Source organism: Podarcis vaucheri (assembly GCF_965113315.1).
Source record: "Podarcis vaucheri genome assembly, chromosome: 2".
Taxonomy (NCBI): domain Eukaryota; kingdom Metazoa; phylum Chordata; class Lepidosauria; order Squamata; family Lacertidae; genus Podarcis; species Podarcis vaucheri.
In genome coordinates, this window is record NC_138760.1 from 124,182,691 (window position 1) to 124,210,062 (window position 27,372).

General features: G+C 48.5%; 1 protein-coding gene and 1 pseudogene across 3 annotated transcripts; one reads left to right on the forward strand and one right to left on the reverse strand.

Annotated features, from left to right (window-relative positions):
• The first annotated feature begins 161 nt into the window (after positions 1-161).
• Positions 162-26,990, forward strand: LOC309524591 (uncharacterized protein). 2 transcript variants are annotated; one of them, XM_082209279.1, is made up of 12 exons: positions 162-291; positions 3,620-3,720; positions 7,409-7,610; positions 9,021-9,165; positions 10,469-10,887; positions 13,001-13,127; positions 14,177-14,290; positions 15,445-15,612; positions 18,669-20,867; positions 22,410-22,462; positions 23,799-23,872; positions 26,659-26,990. In XM_082209279.1, exons 2-11 carry the CDS (start codon positions 3,650-3,652, stop codon positions 23,841-23,843), a joined length of 3,543 nt encoding a protein of 1,180 aa, XP_082065405.1. In that variant the 5' UTR covers positions 162-291; positions 3,620-3,649; the 3' UTR covers positions 23,844-23,872; positions 26,659-26,990. The 2 variants fall into 2 exon arrangements, with proteins under 2 accessions (XP_082065405.1, XP_082065406.1); XM_082209280.1 differs by having other exon boundaries at positions 18,672-20,867.
• LOC309525185 (CD82 antigen pseudogene) lies at positions 16,091-17,529 on the reverse strand (annotated as a pseudogene). The gene has a single exon. The product of its transcript is annotated as a CD82 antigen pseudogene (transcript).
• Positions 26,991-27,372: the final 382 nt, after the last annotated feature.

Genomic DNA, 27,372 nt, shown 5'->3' on the forward strand with positions numbered 1-27,372 from the left:
TGTTTTATTATTATTGGGTAAGTAACCCAGAAGAAACAAAAACGGGGGTGGGGGGAGTCCGCTGACACCTGACGGTTGGATCCCGCCACGAAGGGGTTAAGGCAACCAGCAGCCGAACTCTCGCCTTCCTAGAAAGGAAGCGGCCCTTCGGAGCCAAGGCCCGGTGTTGTTGGGGGGAAGGAATAGCGGGCGCACCTTCCGGTTCCGCTCATCTCGGGCCACGAAGGAGGAGCCGCATTGCCTGGCAGAGCAGCTGGAGGCTGGTTGCATGGAGGGAGCCGCCTGCGAAAGGTGCGGCGGGTTTGGTTTTTGGGGGGTGGAAAAGTGGGGACCCCGTTGCCGTGGAGGCAGAAGGCGCTTGCTCGGAGGGCGGCTCCAAAGGCTGGAGCCCCTGAGCCGCTGGTTCAAATGCCGCCTCTCTTAGGGACTAGGAATTTGGGGGAGCTGTTCTAGGCAGCTGCCCAGGCGTTTCAGAAGGGAGTCCTTCCTGGAGATGCCATTGCGGGTGGGTCCTGGGATCTCCTGCCTGCAGAGGTGGTGATCCGCCTCTGATTTTCGATGCCCTTCGCCTCCCCAAAAAAAGAACGAGGAAAAAATAACTGGGTTAGGAATCATAATGTAGTGGTTATGGTTTCTTCCAGTAGCACCTTAAAGACCAACTAAGTTAGTTCTTGGTATGAGCTTTCGTGTGCATGCACACTTCTTCAGATACACTGGAAGAGAAGTTGCCAGATCCTTCTATATAGTGTGAAGGTGGGGAGGGGTATTACTCAGAAGGGTGGTGGGAATGGGAGATTGGCAGATAGCTGAGATGAGCCTGTTGACAACTCTTAACGACTGTAATAGGTCTTACAGGAAAAGGCAAGACTGGAAAGAGAAGCTGCTGAATTGCAACTCATTACCAAACTTAAAACCATGGAGAGACCTGGTTTGAACAAAGACATTGGATTCTTATCCCATTATACATGACTAAGCCATTTCTCACCTTTTCACCCCTTGCCTTTTCCTGTAAGACCTATTGCAGTCGTTAAGAGTCGTCAACAGGCTCATCCCAGCTATCTGCCAATCTCCCATTCCCACCACCCTTCTGAGTAATACCCCTCCCCACCTTCTCACTATATAGAAGGATCTGGCAACTTCTGTTTCAGTGTATCTGAAGAAGTGTTTTTTTATTTTGACTATGGCAGACCAACACGGCTACCTATCTGTAACTGGTTATGGTTTGGTAGGGAGAAGAGAGCAGAAGGGGAGAAGCAGCAACTCCGAGAGGTTAAGGGTGGGAAGGCGTCAGAAGGAAGAGAAAGGCGAAATTGTGGTTTGACGGCGTGTGTTAAAAATGTTGAAACTTAATAAAATAGAATTGGGGCGGAGGGAACTGGATTGGGAATTAGGGACATAGGAAAGTGCCTTGAACGCAAAGTGCTGTGGCCCTTATAGCGCAGTATTGTTCATACTGGGATGTCAAGAGTCGTTTATTGTTGTTGCCAGGATTGCGTTGTTGTTGTTGTTAATGATTTAGAACTGTGGTCCGTGGACCCCCAAGGTCTGCGTAACCCACCCAAGGGTCCATGAGCACCATTCACATAACAAAAACGACCATAGAGGTGTCAACATTTTCAAATGTAGGGGGTCTATGGCTGGGCTTTTGAAAAACGGGGCCCGCAGTACTTCACATAGGAATGGTCTTCAGTGGTTCCCAATTAGCTGAGTTACAGCCCCATCAGACAGGCCTTTGAAATGTAATACAGTGGTACCTCGGGTTACATACGCTTCAGGTTATATACTCTTCAGATTACAGACTCCAATAACCCAGAAATAGTGCTTCAGGTTAAGAACTTTGCTTCAGGATAAGAACAGAAATCGTGCTCCAGTGGTGCGGCAGCAGCAGGAGGCCCCATTAACTAAAGTGATGCTTCAGGTTAAGAACAGTTTCAGGTTAAGTACAGACCTCCAGAATGAATTAAGTACTTAACCTGAGGTACCACTGTACATTCAAATCTTTCATAAATGTGGTGGAAGGGAGGTTAGCCATCTGTGATTTGGTTGAGATTCCTGCATTGCAACTTTGCAACTTTTTGCAGCTGTTGTTAAAGTTGCAAAACGACAGAGCGATGGAGAAATCTCTGAAACAGCAATGGGATATCAGCTCAGGCATGATGGAGAACAGCAACAACCGGGAAAAGATAGACAAAGCATTTTACAAGTACAGGAAGAAATAACATGGACAGAATAATTGTCACAAACAGGAAGAACAAGGATATAGATTGAGTTCCTCATTTGTAGTTCTATAAATCATTTAATGTGTCAGCACAAATAGAAGTTATTAATATTGCAGTTGTTGTAGAAGGGATTATTTGACTGGGATGTAATTGAAAGTAATAAGATTTTGGAACTCACATAAAGAAAATCATCAAACCGTCAATTCTACCTAAATTATATAATTTGGTATTTGGTAATTATATAAATTGGTATTAGTACAGTGGTGCCTCGCAAGACGAAATTAATTCGTTCCGCAAGTCTCTTCGTCTTGCAAGTTTTTCGTCTTGCGATGCACGGTTTCCCATAGGAATGCATTGAAAATCAATTAATGCGTTCCTAGGGAAACCGCCTTCAGACCAGGTCCGGGGACAGTCTGTCCCCGGACCTCTTCTGAAGGCTGGGGGGGGGGGACAAGGGCTTTTCTTCCCACCCCCAGCATTTTAAAAAACCCCGGGACAGCGGAGGACTTCTCCGCTGTCCGGGCGATCTTAAAATGCTGGCGGGCGGCATTTTAAAATCGCCCCAGGACAGCGGAGGACTTCTCCGCTGTCCGGGGCGATTTAAAAGCCCCTGGGAAGGCAGGCAGGGGGGACAAAGACTTTCGCCCCCCGCCCGCCTTCAGAAGGTGTTTCCGCCCCGCCGCCCGGCTTCGGAGCATCGTTCCGAAGCCCGGCGGCGGCGGGAGGAGGCGTTCCCGCCCCACTGCCCGGCTTCGGAGGAGGTCCGAGGACAGTGGGGAAGACGCGCTGCGCTTCCCCGCTGTCCCGGATATTTCCCTATGGGCTGTCGTCTTGCGAAGCAAGCCCATAGGGAAATTCGTCTTGCGAAGCGCCTCCAAAACGGAAAACCCTTTCGTCTAGCGGGTTTTCCGTCTTGCGAGGCGTTCATCTTGCGAGGTACCACTGTAATTGTATTATAATTTGGTATTAGGGTATCATTGGATTGAAATGGAAAATTAATAAAAAAATATGATATAAAAAAGAGATTCCTGCATTGCAGGAGGTTAGACTAGATGACCGTGGGGGGGTCGTGTGTGTGAACGCACGCCAAAGTAAAGATGGGTGTCTTTTGCATGTACTGCAAGCTGTATAATGAAGGTACCCCGGCGCACATCTGTGGGGAGGGAATTCCTTCTGGCACATCTGTGGGGAGCAGCCCTCTGTAGGGGCTGCTACAGAGAAAGCCCTCTTTTGGGCTGCCTCCCCCCCCCCAGGAATGAGGGTGGTGAAACTACTAAGACACCCTCCCCCCGGTGATTTTAACCCCTGAGAAAGTATGGAAGGGAGGAGACAGACTTTCAGATTCCTCTTGTAAACTGTGCTCCAATCTGTTAACCACTCTCTACCGTTATCCCTTACAGTTTTCGGCAAGCAGCTACATCTCTGCCATCATGGTGAAGTCATGTTGTGCAATAAACTGCAACAACAAATTTTTGCTGGGCAACAATATCTCATTTCACAGGTAAGGTGTCCTTATGATGCCCTTAGGCTTGAACTGAATTTTCTCCATACTTGGTACATTCCCTGCATATAGAAAGCTAGCAAATAATGGACGGTGTGCAGTGAGTGAAGTGGCAGCTTCACTGATCTGATCTGGCAGAGCCCTTCTAACAATTTTTATGTTACCATGTCAGAGAGGATGGTTTATAATTATGGCTTCCTCCTGAATGTACTAAGCAAGGAATACATATATATTATTAACTAAAGCAGGAAACATTCTATCATGTGAGCATTGAAATCATGTGAGCACCGCACCTGCAGTCTGAAATGGTACTGTCTGCATACAGCTTTGACTGCAAGCTCATTCTTCCCCATTCTGTTAAGAGTTTGGGTGTAATCCTTGACGCCTCCCTTTCCATGGAGGCGCAAGTTACAGCAACAGCCAAGGCGACATTTTTCCACCTTTGCCGCATCAAGCAGTTGGTCCCTTACCTTTCCCGCCCCGACCTGGCCGCAGCGATCCATTCGACGGTCATCTCCAGGCTTGACTACTGTAATTCGCTCTATGCGGGGCTGCCCTTGAAGCTGACCCAGAAACTCCAGCGGGTGCAGAATGCTGCAGCGAGGCTCCTCACGGGGTCTCTGCCATGGGAGCATATTCACCCAGTGCTTTTCAAGCTGCACTGACTCCCGGTGGAGTACAGGGTCAGATTTAAGGTGCTGCTTTTAAAGCCCTTCACGGCCTAGGACCCTCGTACCTACGGGACTGCCTCTCCCGGTATACCCCACAGAGAGCCTCAAGGTCCATAAATAGCAACACCCTAGTGGTCTTGGGCCCTAAGGAAGTTAGATTGGCTTCAACCAGAGCCAGGGCCTTTTCAACTTTGGCTCCGGCCTGGTGGAACGCTCTGCCTCATGAGACCAGGGCCCTGCAGGATCTGATTTCTTTCCGCAGGGCCTGTAAGACAGAGTTGTTCCGCCTGGCCTTTGGCTTGGAGCCAATTTGATTCCCTCCCTCTCTTTCTTTTTTCTTTTCCTTCTCCTGCGATGAGGCTGCATTTCAATATTACTGTATTTTAATTTTGTCTTTAAGTTGTAATCATTCAAATTGTTTTTATTATTGCTTGTAAGCCGCTCTGAGCCCGGCCTTGGCTGGGGAGGGTGGGGTATAAATAAAAATTATTATTATTATTATTATTATTATTGCTGAGCTGTCATCTCCACTCTGTGGTACCCCTTCAGGAGAGAGCCAGGGCATAGGGAGAGTGCTGGGGACCACCTTCAGAGACTTGGTGGGCTGGATTAAGCCCACAAACTGGTAGTTCCACATCCCCAAACTAAATCTGTAATCAACATGTTGATGCTGGGGTTGCAAGGAGAGGTATCTTTTCTTAGAAGCCAGCAAGTGTCCCTGCTTCCTTGCTCCTCTGTCCCCCTCCATCAACATCTGTGGGCCCCATCTGCACTATAACTTTAAAGCAGTATCATACCTAGGACCCATGTACCTAAGGGACTGCCTCTCCTGGTATGCCCCGCGGAGGACCTTGAGGTCCACAAATGACAACACTTTGGAGATCCCAAGTCGCAAGGTGGTTAGATTGGTCTCAACTAGGGCCAGGGCCTTTTCAGTACTGGCCCCGACTTGGTGGAACGCTCTGCCACAAGAGACTAGGGCCCTGCGGAACTTGACATCTTTCCGCAGGGCCTGCAAGACAGAGCTGTTCCGCCTGGCCTTTGGTTTGGACTCAGTCTGTCCCTTATGTTTTGCTCCCCTTATGGTTTTGATCTATGGGGTACTTTTAAAATGAGACTGCATTTTAAATTGTATTTTTAACCTGTATTTTAAATTGGTACCCCCCACCATTATGTTTTTATTGTAATTTTACTGGTGTTAGCAGCCTTGAGCCCGGCTCTGGCCGGGGAGGGCAAGGTATAAATAATTTTTTTATTATATTATTATTATTATTATTATTATTATTATTATTATTATTATTATACCACTCTAAATAGTCTGTTGGAGCACTTGGGCATGATCAGGAAACAGCTCCAAATGTCTGAGGCCTGAGCAAGTTCCCTTTGCACCAGCAAAAGGGAAAAATAGACGGCAAACTTAGTCAGCGGCTTCATTTACTGGCAGACTTGAGCATACACAATTAACATGTTTGCAGAGTCTCCTGCTAGAGCACTAGCAGGGGTACTCCTTTAGATGGAGAATTGCCACCTGGTCTGCACAGCAAAACTCACAGCAAAGTACAGATCCCAGTTGCAGGTTCATATGTAGCTCCAAGCACAGCACACAGCCCAGCAGCATCAAGCAGGTAGGTGTTATACAGCAGAGATATTGTGCAGCAGATAGAATTTGCTGGTCTAGTTCCTCTTATATAGGCAGGACAGTCACATTCTGGCCAGTTGCCAGTTGCTGATTCAGCAGTTGCCATTCACATTTGGCCAGGTATAAGCAATCAGCAATCTTGCACTTAAAACCAGCTGCAAGCAATCAGCACTTACATTTTTCCTGGGCAAGAGTAAACCTCCTTCAACACAGTCATGGTTTCTCCCAAAGGATTATGGGAGCTGTAGTTTGTTAAGAGTGCGGAGAGTTCTTAGGAGAACCCCCTATGCTCCTCACAGAACTATAATTTCCAGAGTTCCCTGGGGAGAGATATTGGCTGTCAAACCCCTCTGGAGATTGTAGCTCTGTGAGGGAGAATGTGCTAAACTAGATGGACCAAAGGTCTGACTAAAGGTCAGGCAGTACTTGCTGGGATAGCTCAGTTGGTTAGAGCGTGGTGCTAATAACACCAAGGTTGCAGGTTCAATCCCTGTTGCGTACTCCTTCATGGCAGAGGGTTGGTCTAGAATATGATCGTGTGGTCCCTTCCATCTCTCTGATTCTATCTAGTTATAGCCGTGTGTGTTTGTTTCATAGTTATGAGCACAGCTTCTGGGTATCTGTGAGGAGAGGAGTTTCGGACTTTTAATCCATTTGTGCTTTGTGCCTCTGCTGCCTGTGAACACATTGTATGAAATGGAACATGAGTGCAGTATTTAATTGCCATATATATATATATATATATATATATATATATATATATGCATTTCCTCCATAACACGCACAGACATTTTCCCTTACTTTCTAGGAGGAAAAAAGTGAGTGTTATGGTGCAAAAAATACGGTTTGTGTATATATGTATATCTATCTCTCTATCTATCTATATATACACACACACCCCGTATTTTTCGCTCTATAACACGCACCCGACCATAACACGCACATAGTTTTTAGAGGAGGAAAATCCGTAGGCATGCCACCCGTAGGCATTTCCTCCATAACACGCACAGACATTTCCCCTAACTTTGTAGGAGGAAAAAAAGTGTTGTGGTGCAAAAAATACGGTGTGTGTGTGTGTGTGTGTGTGTGTGTACACACATACACACAGTGGATGCTTGGGTTGTGAACGTGATCCTTGCGGGGTGCACGTTCGCAACCCACAGTGTACGCAACCCGCGTCTGCGCACGCACGGGTTGCGATTCAGCGCTTCTGCGCATGCGCAAAGCTCAATTTAGCACTTCTGTGCATGCGCGATCGCTGAAACCCGGAAGTAACCCGTTCCGGTACTTCCGGGTTTCGGCGGTCCGTAACCCGAAAAAACAAAACCTGAAGTGGCTATAACCCGGGGTATGACTGTATATCACATACTTGTCATAGGTTTCCTCTGGGGAAAAAAGATCTGTTGAAAAAGTGGGTTTGGAACATCCGCCGCAAGAACTTCACTCCCACGCGGCACCATGTGATCTGCTCGGAACATTTTTGCGAGACGGACTACCTTGAAAACGTAGCTTCCGGGAGGCGGTACTTAAAGCCTGAAGCGATTCCGACAATGTTTAACATACCCGAGCGGCTGAAGAAGGTAAATCTCACCGTCCTCCCATCAATCTCGTGGACGGACGCCTTTGCTATACAGTACAATTGTGCCCTACACGGGGGTCTGGCTCAGAGTGTTTTACGTATATGCAGAAATGTGTGTACTCGAACCCTTGGAGCCGTCCCTTCGCAAGTATACCGGTTTCCCTGTGGCTGTCTTGCTGAAAGGGCCTCGCTGCCCCAAGGAACTCAGAGCCTCTCAAAATAGCTTTTTTTTTTTTTTTTTTGCTTTTTGTTGTACCTCATGGGTGTCAAACACAAGGCCCGTGTTTTTTTTTGACACAAGAAAGCCGCCTCTTCAGCGCATGCGCGGCAGCCTACAAGCCAGAGAACGTTTGCCCTCTAGCGGCGCCGGCTGTTCTACACTGGAAACCTCCACTTTACATGTCCTTTACATAGTCCTACAGATACAACTGGCCCTTTGAGGGTGACCAAACTGCTGATGCGGCCCCTGATGAATTTGAGTTTGACACCCCTGTTGTACCTGGAGCCGCTGGCAAGAGCAGCCTTACCACACAGGAACCCTTTCCTCCTTAGAGAGAATAATCTTTGCTTCTCTGCCTTCCTTGGGGAGCAAGGTGCTCTCTGTGCTCTGACTCCAGATGCCCTGGGATGTTCTTGTGAGATCTCATGGGAGCACCTTAGACCCAGCGCGTAGAGAGGGCCCTTATGACTTACATAGCAGCAGGTGGAATGCCTCTGAATACCACTTGCTGGGAATCACAATTAGGGAGTGTGCCGGTGTGCTTGAGTGCATGCTCTAGTTACCTCCCACTTGGTTATCTTCCACTTGGATTACTGCAATGCGCTCTACATGGGGCTACCTTTGAAGGTGACCCGGAAACCACAACTAATCCAGAATGCGGCAGCTAGACTGGTGACTGGGGGCGGCCGCCGAGACCACATAACACCGGTCCTGAAAGACCTACATTGGCTCCCAGTACATTTCTGAGCACAATTCAAAGTGTTGGTGCTGACCTTTAAAGTCCTAAATGGCCTCAGCCCAGTGTACCTGAAGGAACGTCTCCACCCCCATCGTTCAGCCCAGACACTCAGGTCCAGCTCCGAGGGCCTTCTGGTGGTTCCCTCCCTGCGAGGCGTGAGGTTACAGGGAACCAGGCAGAGGGCTTTCTTGGTAATGGCGCCCACCCTGTGGAACGCCCTCCCAGCAGATGTCAAGGAAATAAACAACTATTTGACTTTTAGAAGACACCTGAAGGCAGTCCTGTTTAGGGAAGTTTTTAATGTTTGATGTTTTATCTTGTTTTTAATATTCTGTTGGGAGCCGCCCAGTGTGGCTGGGGAAACCCAGCCAGATAGACAGGGTATAAATTATTATTATTATTATCCCATAGGCCAATGGTAGGCCACTGCTCAAAGTTTCATTTTCATACAGGGCGGTAAAAAGAGGCGGCCCCACATCCGTCGTGATCCTCCGCCAAGCCGTCAGTTGAAAACCAAGGAGAGCGAGGCAGAAGTGCCTTCCCCTGGGAGCGATGTTGTGGGGCTGGAGCACTCCTACTCTCTCCCAGCCAGTCCAGGTAGGTCAGCAACTAAACTTCACAAAAGGCGCTGCTGGAATACAGCTTTCTGTAAAAAGAGACCGAGCGTATGAGTCTGTGGAATGCTCTCCCCAGGGAGGTTTGGCTGGTGCCTTTATTATATATCTTTAGGCACCTGGCAAAAATGTTCCTCTTTAGCCAGGCCTTTAGCTGACGCCCTTTTAAAATGTGTTTGGGGTATGTGTGTTATTGGATCCTGTATTTTGTGGTTTTATCTTGTGGTTTTATTTTGTGAACCACCCTGAGACCTGCAGATAAATTGTGGGAATGCTAAGGATAATAGGAGAGGATACAGTGATTAAATATTATGACTCACGCTAGTGAGTCATGTAGCAGAGCAGATTCCCCTCAATTCAGTAGGAAGCAAGTTTGCAGATTCATTTGAATCCCTTTAGTTAAGCAATCCAATCTGGCTTGCCCAGATGGATTATTCCTGGTGTCCCCTTTTATCCCTCTTAAAAGAATAATGACACAAGAGTCTTTCCTTAACAGTAACAAGAACTTTACTCGCATTCAGTTCACAGTATGATTCCTGAAGGCAGGCTTTAGCTAGTAGTTACATAACAAAGTGTGAGTTCATCCCATATAGGGATTGAGCCCATGTGCTGCTGGCCGAGACCCAGCAGACAGCAAAATACATTAAGAGAACAGCATTAAGAGAAGAAAATGGCTGCAGGATAGCAGGATGGCAGCAAGAGGACGATGGCTGCGTGACTGGGCTCTTTTATGGGGTCAGCCAGGGTCATGCCCATCTCCCTGTTCACATGCAGGGGGAGAACGCTGCAGACCAGTGGAACAGGAAGTTACGCTGGCTGGAGTAACATCCCCCCACCTGTGTTCACTCTAGGAAAACAATGAATGTTGTATTTGACTGCCCCAATGGATTGTTTAGTCGTTTAGTCATGTCCGACTCTTCGTGACCCCCTGGACCAGAGCACGCCAGGCACTCCTGTCTTCCACTGCCTCCCGCAGTTTGGTCAAACTCATGCTGGTAGCTTCGAGAAAACTGTCCAACCATCTCGTCCTCTGTCGTCCCCTTCTCCTTGTGCCCTCCATCTTTCCCAACATCAGGGTCTTTTCCAGGGAGTCTTCTCTTCTCATGAGGTGGCCAAAGTCTTGGAGTCTCAGCTTCACGATCTGTCCTTCCAGTGAGCACTCAGGGCTGATAAATAAAAATATTTTAGTATTGATCAACATAATTTATAGTTTGCTATTGAGCCAAGTGAATTGACCATCAAATGCCCCATCCTGGTATTCACCTCTCGTCCTTAAAAACTATTAGCCCGGGATCTTCGCTTGACATCTGTGCGGGAGCACGGCCTGACTGACCCCACAGCAGGAAAAGGCCCTCGCTTCCTCCAGCCCAGGCCTTGGAGGGAATGCAGGGAGAGGACATGGCAGAACATCTCAGAGGAGCCCGTTGACAACTCGGACGCCCATCGCCAACGTTTCCGCCAGTTCCGCTACGAGGAGGTCAAAGGGCCCCGAGAGCTTTGCGACCGGCTCTGGGACCTCTGCCACCAGTGGCTGAAGCCCGGGAAGCACACCAAACTGCAGATGTTGGAGCTGGTCATCCTAGAGCAGTTCCTGGCCAGTCTTCCCTGGGAGATGCAGGACTACGTCAAGGAAGAGCAGCCAGCAAACTGTGATAGTGCCGTGACCCTTGCCGAGGATTTCCTGAAGAGAGGGCAAGGGGAAGAGGTGAGTTCATTTCCCCTATGGTAGATCCAGGCTTCTGAGACTGGTTGCACAAGCTAAAAGCATAGAGTTCCAACAAGAGTAAAGGTAAAGGGACCCCTGACCATTAGGTCCAGTCGTGGCTGACTCTGGGGTTGCGGTGCTCATCTCACTTTACTGGCCAAGGGAGCCGGCGTACAGCTTCCGGGTCATGTGGCCAGCATGACTAAGCCGCTTCTGGCGAACCAGAGCAACGCACGGAAATGCCGTTTACCTTCCCACTGGAGTGGTACCTATTTATCTACTTGCACTTTGATGTGCTTTCGAACTGCTAGGTGGGTAGGAGCAGGGACCAAACAACAGGAGCTCACCCCATCGTGGGGATTCGAACCGCTGACCTTCTGATCGGCAAGTCCTAGGCTCTGTGGTTTGACCCACAGCGCCACCTGCATCCCCTTCCAACAAGAGTAGCCATCTCAAAGGGAAATAAGCTGAGTATTGAGCATAGACTCAGGCAGAGCTGCAACAGGGAACCTCTTGTGTGGGTGATATGTGTACTGGTGTACTGGGTTATTCCTTCAGAGACGCCGAGTACAGCTGGTTTAAACTGGTTCTGTTTTTTCTTTCCGTCAAGGTCATGCTGTCTATAATAAGAGGCCAGAAGGGGCCTGGGTTTCTGCTTTCTCTACCTATCTCTTTTCCGTCTGCTGTGGTGTTCTGTATGCTTAGTGTTAAGATTTAGTCTTATTATAAGTCATCGTAAGTTTAAAGTAAACTCTACTGCAACTGGATTTCTTAGGGACAGTGCCAATCCTGAATACAGTGGTGCCTCGCAAGACGAAAAGAATCTGTTCCGCGAGTCTCTTTGTCTTGCGGTTTTTTCGTCTTGCGAAGCAAGCCCATTAGCGGCTTAGCGAATTAGCGCTATTAGTGGCTTAGCGGATCAGCTGATAAGAGGCTTAGCGGATCAGCTGATAAGCAGCTTAGCGGATCAGCTGATAAGAGGCTTAGCGGCTTAGGATCAGCTGATAAGCGGCTTAGCGGCTTGGGAAAAAGGGGGGGAGGGAAAAAAACCCGCAGGAACTCGCAAGACATTTTCGTCTTGCGAAGCAAGCCCATAGGAAATTCGTTTTGCGAAGCACCTCCAAAACGGAAAACCCTTTCGTCTAGTGGGTTTTCCGTCTTGCGGGGCACCACTGTATATTGGATTTCTGACCGTTATGCTCATTTGCCTTCAGTAGCAGTAAAGCTCTGCTAAAAGGTAAAGGTACCCCTACCCATACGTGCCAGTCGTGTCCGACTCTATGGTTGTGCGCCCATCTCACTCTATAGGCCGGGGGCCAGCGCTGTCCGGAGACACTTCCGGGTCACGTGGCCAGCGTGACGAAGCTGCTCTGGCGAGCCAGCACCAGCGCAGTACACGGAAACGCTGTTTACCTTCCCGCTATAAAGCGGTACCTGTTTATCTACTTCCACTTAGGGGTGCTTTTGAACTGCTAGGTGGGCAGGAGCTGGGACCGAACGACGGGAGCTCACCCCGCCGCAGGGATTCGAACCGCCGACCATACGATCGGCAAGTCCTAGGCACTGAGGTTTTACCCACAGCGCCACCCGCGTCCCTAAAGCTCTGCTACCGCTGGTCTATTTTGGGGAATCCTGCAACGTGTTTAACTGCTAACTATGCATTGGAATGCACTCTGGATCAATATTGAGTAGACTTTCAACGACAAATCCCTGTCCTAAAGCACAAGGCTCAGATGACTGCCTAGATCAGCCTTTCTCAACCTGTGGGTCCCCAGATGTCGTTGAACTACAGTTCCCATCACCCCTAGCTAGCAAGCCCTGAGCTCAGGGATGATGGGAGTTGTAGTCCAACAACGTCTGGGGACCCACAGGTTGAGAACCGCTGGCCTAGATTTTCACCCAGGCTTCTGCAGGCTTCTCATTGCAGCAACTGGCGGGCCGTTGTGGGAACAGGATGTTGGGCTTGGTGGGCTTTCATTGCGTTCTTAACACTACCACATTGATGGCCGCTGCCTCGCCAGCAGACATAGTTGCACACAGACCTGAAGGGACAGAGCCTATCCCTTTCTGGGCTGCGCTGCCTTCTCTCCCTCACCCATTTTCCTGTTTTTAGGTGCGGAGGCCGCTGGCCGAGATGGCAGCCAATCTCCCTGAGTCCGAGAAGGCTCCCTCGGAGGTGTGGCGTTCGCTGCGGGTCAGGAGGCCCACCCGGAAGGGAGATGGAAGTTGTGCTTTGCTGGGTAACAATTCTTTGTGCTTCCCTTATGGCGGGTGAAGGGGGAAATCCAGCCCTCCAGGTGTTGCTGGACTCCCGTCGTACAGTGACATTGCTTGCAAAGGCTGATGGGAGTTGTAGTTCTGCAGGGCCAAAGGTTCCCCCCTCCTGTTCCTATGACATGTCTTTTCTCTCGCCTCCTCTTCCCCTCCTCCGTCGCCTGCCTGACATTTTGAGGGCTGCTGTTACAAGACTCTAGTCCTGGGTGAGGGGCAATTCTTATCCCCAGCCTGTCACAAAAAGGATTCTCTGTTTGTTTAGAAGCAGGAGGACTGGGCTATTACTTTATCTATAAAGGGAGAGACCATAGCGCAGTGGCATGCAGGAAATCCCAGGTTCAACCTCCCCAATGGTGTCTCCAGGTACGGCTGGGAGAGACCCCAGTCTGTAATTCTGGGCAGCTGCTGCCAGTCAGTGTGGACACTTCTAAACTAGATGTGCCAGTGGATATCCTAACTAAAACAGTGCAGACAGAATCTAAAATGGAGGTATTTTTAGGACACCGTAGCCACCTATGGAAGCGAACCAGTGCTATTTTTCTAGAACACTATGAACACCTCCTTTGTTCTCTTGAACCTCGGTTTTTGCGCATCTCGGAAGCCCAAATGATTCGGAACCTGAACACCGAAAATCCAGAAGTAATTGCTTCTGTTTTCGAACGCGCCTCAGAAGTCAAATGGCTTCCGCTGCATGTTTTTCTATTTTTTTTCATTTGATTTTGCTGACGGCCCATTGATCCTCAGTTTTTGAACATTTCAGAAGTCAAACGGTCATCCGGAACGGATTACGTTCGAAAACCAAGGTTCTGCTGTAACGGCAATGGCGGCCACCTGAGAGGTGCTGGAACTGAGTTCCGGAAAGTTCCAGCTGGAAAAAGAAATCCCTGAAGCAAACCATATATGGCACCCTTTGCCCGTTGCTTTCTTAGGTGATTTCTTGAGAGAAAGAGAGAGTTTTCCCCCCCTTCTTCCTTAGAATTCATTTCCCCTGTCTCTGTCTGTCTTGATCCTCCAGAAGATGAGCCTGCGAGCGACAACAACCAGGCAGAGATCATTCAAGCCGAAGTCCCGGCATCTGAAGAAGTCGTGTCTCAGGAGGAAGTTTCCTCCGTGACTGAGGCTGCTGAAAGTGGGTACTCATTAAATATGGCGTTTCTTTAATAGAAGCAATCTCTCTCGAGAACGGATCTGGAGCTGCTGTTTGTCATACTGCCCTGAGTAAAGGGAGCGGCGCTTAGATCTGGGACTTGTCTCTAGGCCTGAGCCTGCCAGGGTTTCGAAGGGATTAAGAATGTAAGGCCAGCACTCATATTGTACCTCATGGAAGGAAAGAAGGGAGTAACCAAGAGAGGAATTCTCAGAATTTATTTGACCTTTGCTTATTTATTTATATTCCCCCGCCCCAGTTATTTTATTTTATTTTGACAAAGTAATCATCTTAAATAAATAAGAATAAAAATGTGCACCGCACCCCCGAGACCATTCCATTGGAACTATCCAACCTCCCAAAATTTTCAGCACCTCCTGTGATGGTTTGACCCCTTTCCGTTTTAACGGTACAAATTCTAAAAACACCCTCCGTATCGCCTCAAAATCATTTATCCTGCATATTCCCCGTCTTACCTTAATGGCACATGTTGATTTATCGTTAATAGCTATATCCCACACCTCTTTATACCATTCTTCCATTTTATATTCTGCTTGCCCCGTCCACTTCCTAGCGATCATAATTCATGCAGCTGTCAATAAATTTCTTCATGGTCTGCGAACCTTCCACCCCATCGTAAATTGATAATGATGCTACTTCTGGACTTTTGGTCTGCTTTAACCCGGTGATTTCTGTTATCTCCTTAAACACCCTTTGGCAGAAAAATTGTACTTATTTACACCCCCACCACATGTGAACAGAATTCCCTGTTTCCTGGCATTCCCTCCAACATAACACGGAATATTCCTTGTTTATTTGATTTAATCTAACTATATCAGATTAAATCAGGTCAGACCATTGCTTATTTATTAGTTTTATTTTAAATATATTTGGGTTCATTTTCTTTCTTTTTAGTGTTTGATGTTTTATTGTGTTTTTAATATTCTGCTGGGAGCCACCCAAAGTGGCTGGGTTTAGGTTGATTTTCTGAGCAGATACCCATTCCAGAGCCTCTTACAATCACAAAGCAACTTCAACGTTAGATAATGGTGTGTATTTGGCTGTATCCCTTGTACCCCCATTTCTTCACATCAGTTTTCAGGCTCCATTTCTGCCCCCCTCTCTCATCCTTATAGTTGTGCCGGTGAGCGATGGTTGGCAGAGCGACGATGAAGGGGAGCTGTGTGGGGCACCGTGCGAGGGAAGCGAGGGCACAGAGATGGAGGAGAACTCCAGGGGTCTGGGAGGAACAAAGAGGCGACAGGGATCTGAGGCACCTGAGAAGGGGAAGAAGAAACTGGCAGGTAGTCTCTTATTTCTATTCACTTAGTTATTTTTGCTACCCCGCTCTTCATCCTGTGGTTCCAGGGTAAGTCACAATGATGTAAAATGCTGTTCCTAGCACAGTGGTGCCTCGCAAGACGAAAAGAATCCGTTCTGTGATTCTCTTCGTCTAGCGGTTTTTTCATCTTGCGAAGCAAGCCCATTGACGGATTAGCGGATTAGCGCTATTAGCGGCTTTTAGCGGCTTATCTGCTGATCGAATCAGCTGATAAGCGGCTTAGCGGCTTAGAAAAAGGGGGGAAGGGGGAAAAAACCGCAGGAACTTGCAAGGCATTGTCGTCTTGCGAAGCAAGCCCATAGGAAATTCGTTTCGCGAAGCACCTCCAAAACGGAAAACCCTTTCGTCTAGCGGGTTTTCTGTCTTGCGAGGCATTCGTCTTGCGGGGCACCACTGCATTAGTCTGATTGGTGTCCGAAAGACTGAGCGCTAAGCAAAAATAAGTATTTTACTTTTTTAATCTTCTCTTTTTTTTAACCAAAGCAGTGAAATATTGCAAATATTTGCAGCAAACAGGTTCAGTAGATCTGAGGAAGCGAAGGCAAGGGAGGCGAATTAGAGTAAGGGTTCTCTTGTTTGACAGTGAAAGGGAGAGAGATAGCACTCCCAAAAGCAGTGGCCAAAAGTCCCCCAAATTACCCCAAATTGGGTAAGACACAAGGTTTATTTACACATAGCTATGGTAACAGAGAGCTGCAGAGGAGGCGCATTCAGAGACTTGTCAAGACAGGCCCGGAAGAGGACTAAAAATAAAATATGGATGAGATTTGCCCGAGTCTGTGTCGGCATCAAAAGTGGCCTTTGCCCCTTGGCCACTTCTGGTGAATTCTCCTCAGGGTGCTTTGCTCTTGCAGAGGCAAATGGACAGCACCATTCCCAACACCTCGCTGAGAGAGACGGCTGCGCAGACCCCGATGATGACTTCGTTGTTCTCTTGAAACCATTTACGGGCGGAGACCACGCAGCCCGTCTTCCTCACCGGCCAGCTGTCGAAGGCGCCGGACGGAGCGGCCAGGGGGCAAAAGCCTATTGCTGCCTCCGAGCTGGTGGCGTTGACGCCGCAAGAGCAAGGGTAGAGTGTGTAATTTCTCTCCTGGAGGAAGAGGTTCAGCTTCCAGTTTTCCGGCCCGATCCATCCGCAGCAAGACATCCTGGATTGGAAATAGTCCCAGGCAAGCATGGCGGACCTGTTGGTTTCGTGCCTCAGGTCGTAGTACCGGATGAGGTGGAGGACAAAGGTGGGCGTTTTTTCCTTCATGGCCTTCGCACGGTGGTAGATGAGCAAGCCGGTGCCGGCCTGGGCCACCAGGAGCAGGAGCAGGCCGAAGAAGTACAGCCCCAAGAAACATCGGCTCCCGCTGAAGGCCCCCACGCAGCCCAGGAACCCCATCACCATGGTGACGGCCCCGACGCCAATCAGGGTGTAAGGCACGATGTTCATGGTGGACGTCGAGATCTGCAGGATGGTGATGAAGTTTCTCTTGTCGAACAAGAGCCATAGTCCGGAGCCCATCAGCATGGCCCCCAGGACAAAGAAGAGGTGGTTGAAGAAGAAGAGGCTGTAAGTAGTGGCTTTCTGACAGATGGGCCACATCTTCTCACAGACGCAGCTTCCTTCTGTTTCGGAACTCAGAACCTCCAGGACAGACACACAAACAGACAGTTCAACAGCTGTACAGGCTTGGATGAGCCACAGAACGAAGTGCCTGGGAGCACCTGGGCTCACAGCTTTTTTTATTATCGTCTAGCCGCCTGAGTTCTGCGCCTCAACCCCTCTTGTTTTTTAACATCTGCCACTTCATTTATGTGGTCTTTTCCCCCCTCCCCCTTTCTGGAAGTGGAGCTCTCAGAAGTGGCCTTCCTCCCCCGGTCAGCTGACGTGGTACATTCCATTTGATTTCCTCACTGATGGCCACTGGTCAGGGATGATGTGAGCGGAAAGTTCAGCAACATCTGGAGGGCCTGATACATAGATAGATCCATCTCTTTAGAACAATAAAAATACAATTTTAGTTTGTATTTATACCCTGCTCGTCATCAAATGGTCTGAGATGAGTTACAGAAATATAGCAATGAAAATAACTGCAATATATCAATAGAATACTTGCCTTTGACTTTCAGGTGTCTCAATAGGCCTATGTAGTTGTTTATAATTTCCTTGAGTAGCTATTCACTTTAGCAGTTGTTCTGTTAGGGTTGCAATACATCAATAATAATAATAATAATAATAATAATAATAATAATAATAATAATAATACAGTGGTACCTTGGAACTCAAATGGTTTGGCTCCTGAATAAATTGGCTCCCAAACGCCACAAACCTGGAAGTGAGTGTTCCAGTTAGCGAACGTTTTTTGGAAGCCAAACGTCCGATGCCTTGGTTTTCGAACCGTTTCGGGAGTCTAATGGACTCCCGGAACAGATTAAGTTTGACAACCAAGGTACCACTATATTATTATTATTATTATTATTATTATTATTATTATTATTATACTCCACTCATCTGGCTGGGTTTCCCCAGCCACTCTGGGCAGCTTACAGTGTATCTTAAAACTTAATAAAAACATCAAACATTTGGGACAAAGCCTGTATTCAGCCCCCTTAAGCACCTTTTCCTCTAAGGCATATGTGGTTCTCCCCCTCCTCATTTGATCCCCACAACAACCCTTTGAGGTGGGTTAGGCTGAGAAGCAGTGACTGTGCACTCCCCACATTTTAATTGTGTAAACTATCAGTTTAATTGTGTAAGCTATCAGTGGGTTGGGTGAAACTTCAAGGCTTTCAGAAATACAAAAAATCCCTAAGGTAGAATCCACTCTTCCAAAAAGCCCAATGAGGATGTCACATGCTGACAGTTGGGGACCGGGGAACCCAGAAAATCAGATGGGAGAGGCAACGGAATGGAGTCTCATAGGAGGGGATATGGCTTGCAGACCAGAGGAACACTCCACACTGTAACGTTTTATTGCAGGACCCATTTGTGACACTCTTTTCTCTCCCTCTCTCATTTTGTTCTAGCAGGCAGTGATCAAGTGCCAGGGAATGAAGAGGAAAGTCAGCTGGAAACAGCTGAGCGAGAAGGAGAAGAAACTTTGGGGACAGTCAGCGGGAAATCTCCCCAGGGTCTTAAGATTGAAGGGACACCTGGAATCCTGCAGCACACAGAGCATCTGAAGGAGATACCAGCGAAAGAGAATCCGTATAAATGCCTCTCCTGCGAGGAAAGTTTCCATAAGCGGTCTCAGCTGGTTATACACCAGAGGGGTCATGCTGGAGAGAAGCCGTACAGTTGCTCCCAGTGTGGCCAGGGTTTCTCTTCCCGCCCCGAACTTCTCAGCCACGAGACCAGCCACACGGAAGAGAAACCATATCAGTGCTCGGACTGCGGGAAGAGCTTTCGGGAACAAGCGTACGTTGTCCAGCACAAGAGGATCCACACAGGGGAGAGGCCGTATACGTGCTCCGAGTGCGGGAAGAGCTTCTATCGCAGAGGGTCCCTTATTCTGCACGAGAGAATCCACACGGGAGAGAAGCTGTACAAGTGCCCGGACTGTGGGAAGAGCTTCAATCGGAAGCCGCACCTTGCCGTGCACAGGAGAATCCACACGGGGGAGAAACCCTACAAATGCTCCGACTGTGGGAAGAACTTCACTGTGAAATCTGCCCTCAACGTGCACATGAGGACCCATTCCGAAGAGAAGCCATACCAGTGCTCCGACTGCGGGAAGAGCTTCCGCGAGAAAGGGACCCTCAACATACACAAGCAGAGCCACACGGCGGAGAAGCCGTTTCAGTGCTCCGAGTGCGGAAAGTGCTTCCGCTATGCAGCATCGTTTCGGAGACATAAGAAGTCCCATTCGGTGGGACCCGTCTTGAAATCCTACGAATGCCCCGAGTGCGGGAAGAGCTTTGGCCGCAAAGATTACCTTATCACACACCGGAGAATTCACACCGGAGAGAAGCCGTACATGTGCTCCGTGTGCGGGAAGAGCTTCAACCACGGCGCGACCCTCGTCACGCATAAGAGGACTCACACGGGAGAGAAGCCGTACGAGTGCTCCGAGTGCGACAAAAGCTTCAAGCAGATTTCGGGCCTTATTACACACCGGAGAACCCACACGGGAGAAAAACCGTATGGATGTTCTGATTGCGGGAAATCCTTCATCCTGAAATCATACCTTGATGTGCATAAGCGGACTCACACCGGAGAGAGACCGTATCAGTGTTCACACTGTGGGAAAGGGTTCTCGTGCTCCTCTTACCTTTTAAGACATGAGAAAACCCACACCGGGGAGCGATCGCACATATGCTCTGACTGTGGCCAAAGTTTCCATTGGAAACGGTCCCTGATCATGCACATGAGGAAACATACAGGGGAGCAGAACGTACACGATTGCACCATCTGTGGCAAAAGCTTCAGCTGGTCGTCTGCTCTTAACGTACACATGAGAACCCACACCGGGGAGAAGCCATACGTGTGCTCTGAGTGCGGGAAGAGTTTCAGCGGCAAGTGGATCCTCATTCAGCACAAGAGAATCCACACGGGCGAGAAGCCGTACGAATGCCCCGAGTGCGGGAAATGCTTCCACGTGAAATCCTCTCTCCTTGCGCACCAGAGGACCCACACGGGGGAGAAGCCCCACGAGTGCTCCGAGTGCGGGAAGAGCTACAGCGTGAAAGCCAACTTCACCGCGCACATGCGGACGCACACGGGGGAGAAGCCGTACGAGTGCGCCGAGTGCGGGAAAAGCTTCTACAAGAAAGACCGCCTCATGACGCACAAGAGGACCCACACGGGAGAGAAGCCCTACCAGTGCTCCGAGTGCGGGAAGGGCTTCAACTGGAAAGTCGGCCTGATCAACCACATGAGGATCCACACGGGGGAGAAGCCGTACGCCTGCGCCGCGTGCGGGAAGTGCTTCCACAAGAAGGACCACCTGGCGCGCCACGAGATCATCCACACGGGAGAGAAGCCGTACACCTGCTTCGACTGCGGGAAGAGCTTCAACCAGAAAGTCGCCCTCCTCGTGCACAAGAGGACCCACACGGGAGAGAAGCCCTACAAGTGCTCCGAGTGCGGGAAAAGCTTCAGCTGGAAAAAGTCCCTGATCACACACAAGGCGGCTCACACGGGAAAGAAGCCCTATCAGTGCTCAGAATGCACGGAAAGCTTCAGCAGGAGATCCCAGCTTGCCGAACATGAACAGATGCACATAGGTGAGACGGAGTGGGATGATTTGCTTCTGTGAGGGCAGGTCATTGCCCTGGGGGGAGCACCTCCTTTCCAAGTTCGACCCCAGGATCCCTGGATTAAAAGTAGTAGTAGTAGTAGTAATTTATTTATTATTTATACCCCACCCATCTCTGTGGGTTTCCCCAGCCGCTCTGGGCGGCTCCCAACAGAATATTAAAAACACCATCAAACATTAAAAGCTTCCCTAAACAGGGCTGCCTTCAGATGTCTTCTAAAAGTCAGATATTGTTCATTTCCTTGGCATCTGCTGGGAGGGCGTTCCACAGGGCAGGCGCCACCACCGAGAAGGCCCTCTGCCTGGTTCCCTCTAACCTCACTTCTCGCAGGGAGGGAACCGCCAGAAGGCCCTTGGCACTGGACCTCTAAGCTGGACACTCAGGCTGAATGATGGGGGTGGAGATGCTCCTTCAGGTACAGTGGTGCCTCGCAAGACGAAATTAATCCGTTCCGCAAGTCTCTTCGTCTTGCGGTTTTTTTGTCTTGCGAAGCACGGCTATTAGCGGCTATTAGCAGCTTAGCGGCTATTAACGGCTTAGCGGCTTTAAGAAAAAGGAAACAAACTCGCAAGACGTTTCGTCTTGCGAAGCAAGCCCATGGGGAAATTCGTCTTGCGGAGCGACTCAAAAAACGGAAAACTCTTTCGTCTAGCGAGTTTTTCGTCTTGCGAGGCATTCGTCTTGCGGGGCACCACTGTATACTGGGCCGAGGCTGTTTAAGGCTTTAAAGGTCAGCACCAACACTTTGATTTGTGCTCAGAAACGTACTGGGAACAAATGTAGGTCTTTCAGGACCAGTGTTACATGGTCTCGGCGGCCACTCCCAGTCACCAGTCTAGCTGCCCGCATTCTGGATTAGTTGCAGTTTCTGGGTGACCTTCAAAGGTAGCCCCACGTAGAGCACATTGCAGTAGTCCAAGGGGGAGATAACTAGAGCATGCACCACTCTAGTGAGATGGTCAATGGGTAGAGGGTTTCAGCCTGCGTACCAGATGGAGCTGGTAAACAGCTGCCCTGGACACAGAATTGACCTGTGCCTCCATGGACAGCTGTGAGTCCAAAATGACTCCCAGGCTGTGCACCTGGTCCTTCAGGGGCACAATTACCCCATTCAAGACCAGGGAGTGCCCCCCACCTGCCCCCCAAGAACAGTACTTCTGTCTTGTCAGGATCTCTGGCAGCATGCCAAGGAGCAGCCCATAGCTCAGCCTCCTTTTTAACCATCCGATATGCCCTTTTAAAATGTGGCTCTTTCTTTTTGGGAGGGGTGTTATTGGGTTGTTGTTTTTATTTTGATTATATTGTGGTTTTTATGTCGATCTTTTCTGTGAACCGCCCTGAGACCTCTGGGTATAGGGCGGTATATAAATCCAATTAATAATAATAATAACCATCTCAGAACGTGACAAACCTATATCCTCCTTGTTGTTCCCCCACCTGCCCCATTCATGGTCTCCCCACTCCCCGTGAATAAAAACCCTGTAGCAGTTTATTTTTTGTACATTTCAGGCTTCATTGCCGAATCTACGGAGCTCACCGTGGAGGAAATCAGCACTGCCGTGGTAAGGAAGAGCTTTCATTTTGCTTTGCCGAGAGAAGCTTTTAATTACAATGCATCATTATTTCCTCTATGACAGGAATCGGGGAATGACCTTTTTCGTTCCTTTCTGGGGAATCCCCTGGGGTCACATGACAGTGGTAGGTGGGGCCAGAGGGGGGGCAGCCAATGAAATGTTACCTTTCCTCAGCGAGCGAGTTTTATGCTCGCTCCCTCACCTCCCTGGAGCTGTTATCAGAGTTCAAGGAGACGCTCAGAGGGGTACTAAGCAAGAGGGAGGCTTGGGGAGCAAGTGCGTGGCCTGGGGAGAATTCTGATAAAGAGTGACAATTCCCAGAATTCCCTGGGAAGAAGGACTGATTGTTTAGCCACCCTGGGAAATGGAGTTCTGCCAGAGGAACAGAGGGTCTCCTCAGCACCCATAACAGACTACAGTTCCCAGGATCCTTTGGGGGAAGCCATGACTGCTTAAAAGGGACGCGGGTGGCGCTGTAGGTTAAACCACAGAGCCTAGGGCTTGCCAATCAGAAGGTCGGTGGTTCGAATCCTCACGACGGGGGGAGCGCCCATTGCTCGGTCCCAGCTCCTGCCCACCTAGCAGTTTGAAAGCACGTCAAAGTGCAAGTAGATAAATAGGTACCACTCTGGCAGGAAGGTAAACGGCGTTTCCCTGCGCTGCTTTGGTTCACCAGAAGCAGCTTAGTCATGCTGGCCACATGACCTGGAAGCTGTACACCGGCTCCCTCAGCCAATAAAGCAAGATGAGCGCCGCAACCCCAGAGTCGTCAGCGACTGGACCTAATGGTCAGGGGTCTCTTTACCTTTACCCTTTATGACTGCTTAAAGTGGTGGACGCGGGGGGCGCTTCTGGTCTAAACCACTGAGCCTCTTGGGCTTGCCAATCGGATGGTTGGCGGTTCGAATCCCCATGACAGGGTGAGCTCACATTTCTCTGTCCCAGCTCCTGCCAACCTAGCAGTTCGAAAGCACGCCGGCACAAGTAGATAAATAGGTAAACGGCGTTTCTGTGCGCTCTGGCTTCCATCATAGTTTCCTGTTGCGCCAGAAGCAGTTTAGTCATGCTGGCCACATGACCCGGAAAGCTGTCTGTGGACAAACGCTGGCTCCCTCGGCCTGAAAGTGAGATGAGCACCACAACCCCATAGTCATCTTTGAATGGACTTAACCGTCCAGGGGTCCTTTACCTTTTAAAGTGATAATGCAGATGAGAGCCTTAAACTTAAACCACGCCTAAATCTTGATATGCCAAAGCTGCCTTTCCTTGGCTGGGCTGTGTAGATGACGTCTGTCTTATTCATAACACTCTCTGATTGTTCCAGATGAGCTTGGATTGCAATGCCATTATTCTGACCACCGCTGTATAGAGCAGGAAACGTCTGGAAGCTGCACTTGGGTAAGACAAGCAACAGCTACCGTGTTGTGGAGCCTGGAGTTTTGTGAGGACCAGGGAGACAAAGGATCGAATCCCTGGTCCATCCACGGAGTTTCCTGTATGACGATAGGCCAGTTCCTCCTCCTCAGTTTATCCTCCATGTTGCAAGGATAAAACGAGGGTGAGCGAGAGTGGAGAAGCTGCTATATCCCACCAGGAGAATGGGATATAAGCACAGTAAATAGTAATAAATTATATTTATTCCTGTTTAGGGAAGCTTTTAATGTTTGATGTATTACAGTATTTTAATATTTTTTTGGAAGCCGCCCAAAGTGGCTGGGGAAGCCTAGACAGATGGTCAGGGTATAAATAATAAATTTATTATTATTACTACTACTTTTAATCCAGGGTTTCCTGGGGTCGAACCTGGAAAGGAGGTGGGCGGGGTATAAATAATAAATTATTATTATTATTATTCCCAGACCCCATTAAAAAATTCTGCTTTATTACCTTGAAATCCCTCAGATATCTTAAAAACCACCTTCTCCCTTAAGAACCTTCTGGTCACCCTTATCCAATTGATATTAATAAACTCTGGAGAGATGTTTATTAGCATACTGTTTAAGCAAAATAAATGTATAGAAGTAGGGTCTCCTTTTCTAATACACCTTTGCCTCCCAAACATTCTGATTGGTTTCAACATACAGTGGTACTTCGGTTTTCGAGTGTCTCGGAAACTGAACGTTTTGGTTTCCGAATGTCGAAAACCCGGAAGTAAATGCTTCCATTTTCAAACATTCCTCAGAAGTCAAACGGCTTCCACTGCATTTTTTCCAATTTTCTCCATTGAAACTGCAGACCGCTATTTGCGCCTCAGTTGTCAAACGTTTGGGCAGCCGAACAGTCTTCCGGAACAGATTATGTTCAATAACTGAGGTATCACTGTATTCAGAAAGAATATGCTGTTAGAAACGACAGGTATGAGGTATGAGGTATGAGGAAAGAATGACAAAGCTGTAAAAACAAATAGCTTCATTGAACATCAGAGGGTTGTCTCTAGCTTACTCAGAGTAGACTGATTGAAAACAATCATGGACATGACTAACGTAACTTCATTCATTTCCATGGGTCTGCTCTGAATACAACTTCATAGAATTGACAGCATAATAAAACTGACAACTTATTCCGTTTTGTATAGTAATTATATGTTCATATTACACTTTTTCCTTTGTATTTATAATCAACGCCATCAGGCAGTACTGTGAAATTTTGTTAAAGAAGTATAGGTACAGGTACAGGTAGGTCCCGCTATCCACCCACTCACTCTTGGAAAATTCACTTATCAGAGTGTAAATAATTATGCCCAAATCTGCAGATTCAGATATCTAAATATCCAGATTTTGCCCACTTCCTTTCTTCCTTGTTCTTTGCTGGTCAACGGCAGCCATTTTTTGGCAGAAAACATGCAGAGAGTGAGGAAGATTAGAAAAATCAGGGAGCAGGAGAGATTGGACAAATTTGTTTTTCTTGTTATCTCTTTTTTGCTGGTTGGCTGCAGCCGTATCAGGAAGGAACCACAGAGATTGTACAAATCCCCAGTTAGAAATATTCCCATAGGAATCAGTGGAAATCATGGACTTGTTATGCAACCACTTGCTTAATGAATGATTTCCAGGGAATGCAGTGTGTTCAGTAAGTGGGACCTGCGGGTATATAGATAGTGCACTCAGGTCAACAATGCAGACCCTGCCTTGTGTGTCTAATGGCACAAATGATTATGGGAGTTGTAGTTTGCTAAGGGTTGTTAGATCCCTGTTTCCCTTACAGACCTACAGTTCCCAGATTTCCCTGTGAACAGGGATTGTCAAACCACTCTGAGAATAAGAGCTCTCTGAGGGGAATAGGAGTCTCCTAACAAACTTCTGCACCCTTAACAAACTACAATTCCCAGAATACTCTGGGGGAAGTCATGGCTATTTAAAATAATATCATGGTGCTTTATATGCATGGTATGGAGGTGGCCAAAGCAAAGATACCGTGTGTGCGTCCTATGGGGCGAATGCAGGCTTTCCCGGGCTTCCTGCAGCTCTGCGCCACCCTCCGGATCCCGGCACGAAGCCGCGCGGGGCTCTGGGGGGTGGCGCGGAGCTGTCTGCGCTCCAGGGCTTCTTGCAGCTTCACGCCACCCTCCGGATCCCGGCGCAAAGCCACGCAAGGCTCTGGAGGGTAGCGCAGAGCTGCCTGCATTCCGAAGCCTGGTCCGCGCTGAAGAGCGCCCCCGGGCTTCGCACACCTCTCCGCAAGCCTGGGGAGACCGGCACGGCTCCCTAGGCTTGCAGATAGCAGGCTATTCTGGGGACTGAGGTCGGGGGAAGCTCGGGCTTCCCCCGTGCCTGGGGAGGAATTTTTTTTTTCTTTATTCCCCCCCCCCCAAAAAAATAGGTGCGTCCTATGGGGCGGTGCATCCTATGGGGCGAAAAATACGGTATATACCGCATATAAAATACAGAATAAGTTATGCAAGTTAAGACCATGTTACACCATAATTTATACAAGGCTCAAAAGCTTTGACTGGGGCAGAAATTAGATTTCCTAAATGCATAAATCTGTGTTTCATTTTGTTTTTTAAATAAACATGGCATTCACATAGCTGTGGACATTAATCTACAACTGGTATTTTATTGCTTGTGGAAAGGATCCTTGCAAATATTTTCATGCCCTGATATTAGAAAGATGTGTTTGTATATATTCTCTCTCTCACTTTTAGCAAATCGTTGTGATGCTCTTTTGTTTTCTTTCCCATGCAGGATTCTGGAAGCTAGCCAGTTTACTGAACCTGATTTTTATTTTATTTTTTAAGAAAAAGCTTTTTGCATATGCTGCTGCAGCAGAGTATCTTTAACCTTCTCACGAGTTCTGTGCGGAAACTCAATCCCTTTTCAGGGCTTGGTTATTTTGCAACTGCTTCAGAATTATTGAAATATCTCCCAAGAACATCTCCTCCCTCTCTCTCTCAATCCTTCTGGTTGTTGAAGCCCCCATCTGGCTTTAAATCCATGTCAGCACTATATAAAAACCCTTTGTCTTCGCTTGCATTTCCCGAAGGATATAGCTCTGAATAAAACTCTTTAGAATCGAATGGGTGCATTGCATCTTCTGGCTTCTGTGTTTGGTTCTGCCTTGCCCAGCCTGTGCTTGAGCCAGAGATTTCTACGAGTTTATGTGTGCCTTTTAAACCTCTGGCCCTGGGAGTAAAAAGCAACCCTCCAGACCCTTCTCTTCAGCCCTTTGAACTTTTTCCGACCACCCACTCCACACCCAGTGCCCCCAGGCTCTGTGACCTTGAGTGGTGTTTTGTTATTTTGCCTGGATGTAATATGGCCTTGGAACACGGGTGGCACTGTGGGTTAAACCACAGAGCCTCTGGGGCTTGCCGATCAGAAAGTCGGCAGTTCGAATCCCCGCAATGGGGTGAGCTCCCATTGCTCAGTCCCAGCTCCTGCCAACCTAGCAGTTCGAAA